The sequence below is a fragment of the Semicossyphus pulcher genome, unplaced genomic scaffold (assembly GCF_022749685.1).
Source record: "Semicossyphus pulcher isolate SPU_LCO1_2020_fin unplaced genomic scaffold, fSemPul1.0.p SCAF_52, whole genome shotgun sequence".
In the NCBI taxonomy this organism is placed as follows: Eukaryota; Metazoa; Chordata; class Actinopteri; order Labriformes; family Labridae; genus Semicossyphus; species Semicossyphus pulcher.
This window is the reverse complement of record NW_027211729.1, coordinates 150,135-158,205: the sequence shown is the minus strand read 5'-3', so window position 1 is coordinate 158,205 and position 8,071 is coordinate 150,135. Positions and strand designations below refer to the sequence as shown.

General features: G+C 48.9%; 1 protein-coding gene across 1 annotated transcript; it reads right to left on the bottom strand.

The window, feature by feature from the left end:
* Positions 1 to 5,169: 5,169 nt before the first annotated feature.
* On the bottom strand, positions 5,170 to 7,599 carry macir (macrophage immunometabolism regulator). Its single transcript, XM_069682217.1, has 2 exons — positions 7,526 to 7,599; positions 5,170 to 5,948 (listed from the first exon to the last, which is right to left on the bottom strand). Exon 2 carries the CDS (start codon positions 5,940 to 5,942, stop codon positions 5,277 to 5,279), a length of 666 nt encoding a protein of 221 aa, XP_069538318.1. The 5' UTR covers positions 5,943 to 5,948; positions 7,526 to 7,599; the 3' UTR covers positions 5,170 to 5,276.
* Between the last annotated feature and the right edge of the window lie 472 nt (positions 7,600 to 8,071).

The window sequence follows — 8,071 nt, the reverse complement described above, 5'->3', positions numbered from 1 at the left end:
TTAATAATTGTACATGCTGATGATGTGTGTCTCAGGTGGGATCTACCTGCAAGGCTACCTGGTGCGAGAGCAGCCGTATGGATCCAAGAAGTCCACCATCGAGCTGAAACCTCCGTCTGACGAGTTCAAGACGTTTTACCTGTGTGCGGAGAATCCCAACGAGAACAAGCGGTGAGCTCATCTCTGTGCATGCATTCAAAACCAGACAACAATGCAGACATGATAATCATCATCAGCATCATCATCACAATTAACTTTATTTATACAACACTTAAAAACATGTTGTCATACACATACCGATACAGTCATACACATCAGTAATAAAACAAACAGATAATAACAGTAAACAGTGACTGTTCAAATATAAAGAGTGTCAGCATTAAAGAAGAGATTTAAAGACGTGATTCTGCAGCTTTAGATCTGAGCCTGTTTGTTAGACACACAGTGGATCCTGTTGGTGCTCACACTACATCGTCTTCATGTCTCTGCTCCCTCTCAGCTGGATCGTTGCTCTGAAAGCTTCCATAAAGAAATGGCTTCCTCTGCATCAGGCCCTGCAGGACTACATGAGCCGCCTGCCAGAGGAGACCAGGATGTGAGTCTGCCCCCCCTGTGGACGAGAGTCGTGGAGGATCCTCATTAACAGACTGAGGAGTGAAATGTGCACCAAAACCTGAACTTTATATTTTACACCTCATCAGTTTTGTTCTGCTCGTTTCTCTTTTTCATGTTTTTGTCTTTCACTCTCCCTCCCTCTCTCTCCCCCTCTCTCTCTCTCTCCCTCTCCCCCCCCTCCCTCTCTCCCTCCCACACCCTCCCTCTCCCCCTCTCTCTCTCTCCCTCTCTCCCTCCCCCTCTCCCTCTCTCCCTCCTCCCTCTCTCCCTCCCTCACCCTCCCTCTCTCTCCCCCTCTCTCTCTCTCCCTCTCCCCCCCTCTCTCCCTCCCTCACCCTCCCTCTCTCCCCCCCTCTCTCTCTCTCCCTCCCCCCCTCTCCCTCTCTCTCCCTCCCCCTCTCCCTCTCTCCCCCCCTCTCTCTCTCCCTCTCCCTCCCTCACCCTCCCTCCCCCCCCCCCCCCTCTCTCTCTCTCCCTCCCTCCCCCTCTCTCTCTCTCCCTCCCCCTCTCTACCAGCACTTTACCTCAGCAGTCAGGATGTAGTGGACTGTTTGGGACATTTGGATTGTGCCATAAGCCTTTCAAAATAAGAGTCTTGTGGAGCTTCTTGTGATGTTGTTTCCTCACAGAGAGCATGTTCCGTGTGCTGCACAGGGTTAAACTTCAGACTGAGACCGACCACAGGCCCAATTCAAAATTCCTTGTATCATCATGTTGTTCACTTATTCCCCTCTAATTCAAACCCACGTTGTTCATGTCAAAGTCTCTCTCTCTGTGGAGGGAGTTCAAACACGTCTTTGAGTTTGTGATGTGAAACTAAACTTTTATATTTGATGTATTTTGTAAACTTGATGTTAGAATATGAATGTGTTCTCATGGTTTTGATACTCCTTAAACTCACTGTGTAGCATTAATGTGTCAGCGTGTTAGCCAAATAAACGCTGCACTCAGATCAGTGTTTGTCCTCTGTGTGTGTGTGTGTGTGTGTGTGTCTGTCTGCAGCTCTAATCTTATTGACTCTACTGAGAGGGCACGGTGAGCGATCAGAGGTCACAGGTCAGCTGTTCCTGATGTGTCAAATGTTTAATGAATAAATTCATTTATTGTTGGGTTCTAATCATCTGTGTGTGTAAATCTCCTAAGTGTAAACATGTTCATTTCTGCTGTAAAGTTTAACATGGGGCTCTATGGGGACTGACTCACTGCTGGAGACAGCCTCAAGTGGACACCAGAGGAACTGCAGGGTTTTGTTAGCAGCTCCTGCTTGCTTCAAAGTACAGTAGGACCACGAGTTCAGGAAACCACACAGACAGATCCTTCGTGCCAAATAACCTTCATGTTTTAAATACTTCATACAGAAACAGACAGCTCTTTAAACTGAGCACTGAGGCCTTTCAGTTTATGTCTTTACTTACAGAGAGGACAGTGGATAGTGTCAGGGGAAGAGAGAGTGGGGGATGACACGCGGCAAAGAGCCGAGGGTGGGAGTCGAACCCGCGGCTGCTGCACTGAGGACTGTAGCCTCTGTATGTGGGACGCACGATTAAAGCGCTGCGCTGAAGCGATGCCCCGGGAACAGAAAACATTTGTTCACCTGCAGCTGAAGCCTGGCACGGGTTAAACCTGCAGCACAAACAGCACGCTGAGACTCCTGCTGTTTAAATAAGCTTTAATCATTGAACAGTCATTGGTTACATCAAGTGTACATTTCCTGTTTGGCTTAAGATCAATAGAAGTGCATAAGAGTGACTTCACATACAGTGTAGAGTGAAACAGTCTGTAACCCCCCCCCAGTCTGAAACCACAGAGACACAAAGATTAAACTATTACAAAGTGTTCCTGCTCGCGCAGGCAGGACAGGCCATGTGAGCTTCTGTAGGCCCCCCCAGTGACATCACTTCCTGTCCTTATACGGATCACAGACTGTATAACCCTATACCCTCATTGATATGAACACACACAGCAGATTAAGAAAAGATAACAGCTCTTTAACTGTTTCCTCAACATGAGAACATTCACATCCTCTACAACTTTGGAGACATGCTGACTGAAAGGTTTCTTTAACACTAATAATAATGATAAAGTCACAGTTTGATTCTAACGTGTCAATGCCAGGCCCTCTGAGGACACTGGTTCATTTAGGATCTACTGTCAGTTTAATGTTTCATCCTCCGAGACTGCTCAGCATGTCATGTCTAAGTCGCCACGTCTCAGTCAGCATGTCTCAGTCGTCACGTCTCATTCAGCATGTCTCAGTCGTCGTGTCTCAGTCGCCACGTCTCAGTCAGCATGTCTCAGTCGTCATGTCTCAGTCAGCATGTCTCAGTCAGCATGTCTCAGTCGCCACGTCTCAGTCGTCATGTCTCAGTCAGCATGTCTCAGTCGCCACGTCTCAGTCAGCATGTCTCAGTCGTCATGTCTCAGTCAGCATGTCTCAGTCGTCATGTCTCAGTCGCCACGTCTCAGTCGTCACATCTCAGTCAGCACGTCTCAGTCGCCACGTCTCAGTCAGCACGTCTCAGTCGTCATGTCTCAGTCGCCACGTCTCAGTCGTCACATCTCAGTCAGCACGTCTCAGTCGCCGTGTCTCAGTCAGCATGTCTCAGTCGTCGTGTCTCAGTCGCCACGTCTCAGTCAGCATGTCTCAGTCATCATGTCTCAGTCAGCATGTCTCAGTCGTCATGTCTCAGTCAGCATGTCTCAGTCGTCATGTCTCAGTCGCCACGTCTCAGTCGTCACATCTCAGTCAGCACGTCTCAGTCGCCGTGTCTCAGTCAGCATGTCTCAGTCGTCGTGTCTCAGTCGCCACGTCTCAGTCAGCATGTCTCAGTCATCATGTCTCAGTCAGCATGTCTCAGTCAGCATGTCTCAGTCGTCATGTCTCAGTCAGCATGTCTCAGTCAGCATGTCTCAGTCGTCATGTCTCAGTCAGCATGTCTCAGTCAGCATGTCTCAGTCGTCATGTCTCAGTCGCCACGTCTCAGTCAGCATGTCTCAGTCGCCACGTCTCAGTCAGCATGTCTCAGTCAGCATGTCTCAGTCAGCATGTTGCCACGTCTCAGTCAGCATGTCTCAGTCGCCACGTCTCAGTCAGCATGTCTCAGTAGGCATGTCTCAGTCAGCATGTCGCCACGTCTCAGTCAGCATGTCTCAGTCGTGGACTGATCGTAAACAGACTGCATGTTCTCTGCAGAGTGAAGTCACACTTTCTCTAAAGTCACAGAAACAGACGGAGATGAAGTCGGGGTGTACAGATCGTTAGTGCTCACATGGCTTCTTCATGTACAGTCTACCTATGTGTTACTGTTGGTGTCTGAGGGTGACAGAGTGAAGGTGCACACACAGTCTGCACAGACAGTACATCAGCTGCATCATACACACACACACGCACACAAACACACACACACACACACACACACACACACGCACACACACAAGCAGCTGTGAAGGGACACACACTCAGTAAACAGACACACAGTCTCTACACACTGCTGCACCCACAGCCAACACACTAACCAGAGTGAAGGTCTCTGAAGCGACAAATCCAAACATAAAGACAGCTGTGTGTCTGCATGATACCTGTCTCACTCTCCATCAGCAGACAGCTGTGTGTCTGCATGATACCTGTCTCACTCTCCATCATGTTCAAACGTCTCTGCTGTCACCAACATGAACACACACTCCCTCCGGTCCTCTGTGAAGGTTCAGAGCTGCATCAGCAGATGTTCACACGTACACGTCTCACTGTTTGTTCTGAAGCTCCGGCCTAAAGCGTGCTGTCATTGAGAACAGCAGTCAGTGCACTGATCTGATAGCAAGAAATAAACAGGTTCCAGATACCTGATCATGTGACGATAACAAACATCAACAGTGCAGCGCTTACACAGAGTGTAACGTTAAAGTTAGCATCGTGTCAACCAGCTGTGTTCTTATTGATCACACTGATATCAGAGGGAGACTCAGCTGATACTTTAGTCTGTAAAATCAGAATCTGACAGTGACATCAGCCCGTCAGCGGTTGTCATAGCAACACCACAGAAAGCAAAAACAACAAGGTGGAGGACGGAGTTTCAAAGAGTTAATTCAGACTCCGCTGTTGCTCCATGTGTTTCAGGTTCATTTTCTAAGGCAGGTTTTTAAAGATGGCCGCCGCCTGTCCTGCATCACCTCATGTGTTCAACCAATCAGAGAACAGAGAGAGCTCTGAAGGAGGAGCTGAAAAAGTCCTGTCTTTCAGTGAGAACACAAGAGCAGAGTCAGAGTCCTGTTCAGTCCGAGCCTCCTGTTACAGTTTAATGAACATTATATTAATATGACTTTAATAAAGAAGCCCCCCCCACACTGAAATCAACCAATCAGATCTCCTCTGTGATCAGACAGATGCAGAGTGATGATGAAGACGGGGTGAAAGCAGAGAGTGATATGTGCTTCTATCAGCTGTAAACTGATCATGTTCACCTGTTATTGCTAAGTTTATATGATTCACATTTTAACCTCACACACTGTGACCCCCCCACCCCCCCACCCCCCCACGTTAATAACCTAACAGGATTATCAGAGCGTCTCCTTAAACAGGACCTGTCTGTAATCTGAGTAAAAAGAAAGCGAGCTGGAAATAGCACCTAAATCCCCGGGGGGTCTAAATCAGGCCTCCTCCAGCTTCAAGTCTTGTTTCTGGTAAATACGCGCTCCCCCCGCAGCTCCCCCCGCAGGGTGAGGTGCTGCAGCTGGTACTGTAACACCTCCGTGTCCGAGGACTCCTTCAGGCTCAGTCTGTCCAGGTTCAGGTAGTCCAGGGACTTGGACTGGGCCCTCTTCCCTTTCAGCAGGCAGAGGGGGAGGGGGGCGTGCAGACTCCTGCCCGGCTCTCCGTGGGCGGGGGGTCTGAGGAAGGTCTCACAGGAGCTGGGCATGCGTCTCCGTCTGCGGCCGCTGGCTGCAGGGATGTCGTACGGCTGGTAGTATCGACTCCGGCCTTTAAAGACCCGGGAGGACCTGTGGACTCCCAGGTCCACTGACTTGGGGAGGGGGGTCTGGACGGATCCGGATACAGACTCTGAGGCTGGGCTCTTCTCTGGACCCCCCTCTGACCACCTGTGGGCCAGTTTGAGCAGCTCCTCCCCAGTGGTGAAGCCCACCAGGTAGTTGGAGTCCATGTGGAGGATCTGGTACCCGGCCACCGTGCCCCTGATGGGGGAGCAGGGGGTGCTGGCACAGCGGGGTCTCTCTGCCTCCGGCTTCAGGGAGGCTTTGAGCTCAGCTGCTGGGAGGATGGAGACATGAGCCCGGGACACTCCACTGATATCCATCTCCATCCTGACAGACATCCCTGACTGAGAGGAGGAGGACACACACCGTTAGTTACACACAGAGTGCAGACACACACACACACACACACACACACACGCATGCACGCAGATCTCTGAAAGACCTGTGAGTCCTGAGGAGAGGAGAGAGAGGAGAGAGAGGAGAGGAGAGGAGAGGAGAGGAGGAGAGGAGAGGAGAGGAGAGGAGAGGCCTGAGAGGAGAGGAGAGGAGAGGAGAGGAGAGAGAGAGGGGAGAGAGGAGAGGAGAGGAGAGGAGAGGAGAGGAGAGAGAGGGGAGAGAGGAGAGGAGAGAGAGGGGAGAGAGGAGAGAGAGGGGAGAGAGGAGAGGAGAGGAAAGAGAGGAGAGGAGAGGAGAGAGAGGGGAGAGAGGAGAGGAGAGGAGAGAGAGGAGAGAGAGGAGATGCACCTCAGAAATATAAAATCATTCTCAGAGAAGTCCACCTTAGAAATCAAACACAATAAAAACATTGATTCAGATTCCGTTCTGCCTGCTGTAGTTTCCAGCTCTCTTCTGATAATTGAAACACTGACATTTCTTAAACAGATATTATGAATAGTTTTATTAACATGTAATGCTCACTCTCTATAACGTGACACACTGCCTGTGTGTGTGTTGTTCACTGCAGAACACTGGTGAGAAACTTCAATATATTAAAATGTTCGCAGGATTTAACTTGTTTTCAAATAAATCAATAAATCAATAAAATAACTCTGTGTGTGTGTGTGTGTGTGTGTGTGTGTGTCAGCTTCTTTTCTCCTGTAGTCTGAAATGATCAATAGTTATTGATATCAGCTGATATGAAACATGTGATCCAGCTGTGTCCTCCTGCAGCGCTTCTTCATGTATCCATCTTAAAGCCTGAAACCGAACATGTTCTCACTCTAACAGTCACACCGCCGCTCCAACAGGATGAAGCAGCACAGGCTGACGACAGGTTGGAGCCGCACTACAGAGCTGGACGCCATGGAGGACTGAACCGTGCCGAGCCGTGCCGAGTCAGAGGGAGAGGGAGAGGGGCGAGAGAAAAGCCTCCCCGGTTTACAACAACAGGATCACACACAGACACACACGCGCGCACACGCACACACACACACACACACACACAGACACACACACACACAAACACGCACAGACACACACATGATCACACACACAGGTCCGTGTCAGGTGTGATCCGGACCTGAGTCCTCCTGTGATCCGTTTAAAGGTGTGAAACATGAACAGTCAGCGAGTCGGTGCAGAGAAAAGATGGCTGTTAGACTACAGGCCGGATCCATCCTGAGCATCCTGCTGTGTGTGTGTGTGTGTGTGTGTGTGTGTGTGTGTGTGTGTGTGTGTGTGTGAGATGGAGAGCACACACTAAAACACTTTGACATACACATTATGAACCGAACACCTGACGTTTAAATACGACACACTGAACGTTTAAACTCGATCATCTGATCAGAGACTGTCAGGATCGATACAGGGACGAATCGGTCATCGATCAGCCGTTTACATCGATTAAAGATGATTATTGATCCTCTATGTCTGATCCTGGATGAATAAAACCCGACAGAATAAAAGAGAATAAATCAGAAACCTGTTTCTCTGCGGAGAATCCGACGATCAGCCTCCGTCCGTCTGCAGCCTCCTCTCTGTTCCGTCAACAGCGGAAGGAGCACTTCCGGTCTGCTTTTCACACAAAAAGGCTAAATTATCCAAAATGTACGGTATTTTTCAGCGCTAATAACAAGACAACAATCTGAATAAATCAATGTCTGTTCTGCTGCACACTGATCTAATCCTGTCGGAGTCACGCTGAGGTTAAAGATTACTGCTGCTGGTGGAAGCTCCCCTCTAACAGCGATGTTTACACCTGTCTGTGACGTGTTCTATACATAACTTTACAAGGCCAAATAATAACTAATAATAAATATTTAAAACAGAAATTATTCAAGAAAAATGTAACAATAAGGATTAAAAAGGAAATAAATAAATATGAAAACAGAGCTTTTATTCTCTCTTCTGCATCAGCGTCATCTCAGGACTCCGTGATATACAGTTAAACTAGCTTCATCAGGTCCAGCAGGGACATGCTGCTCTCACATGAAAGCTTCAGAAACAACTGTCTAATAACGTTCCACAG

Excerpts from the sequence above, each read along its gene's own strand:
- macir (XM_069682217.1), bottom strand. The coding sequence starts at position 5,942 with ATGTCTGTCAGGATGGAGATGGATATCAGTGGAGTGTCCCGGGCTCAT.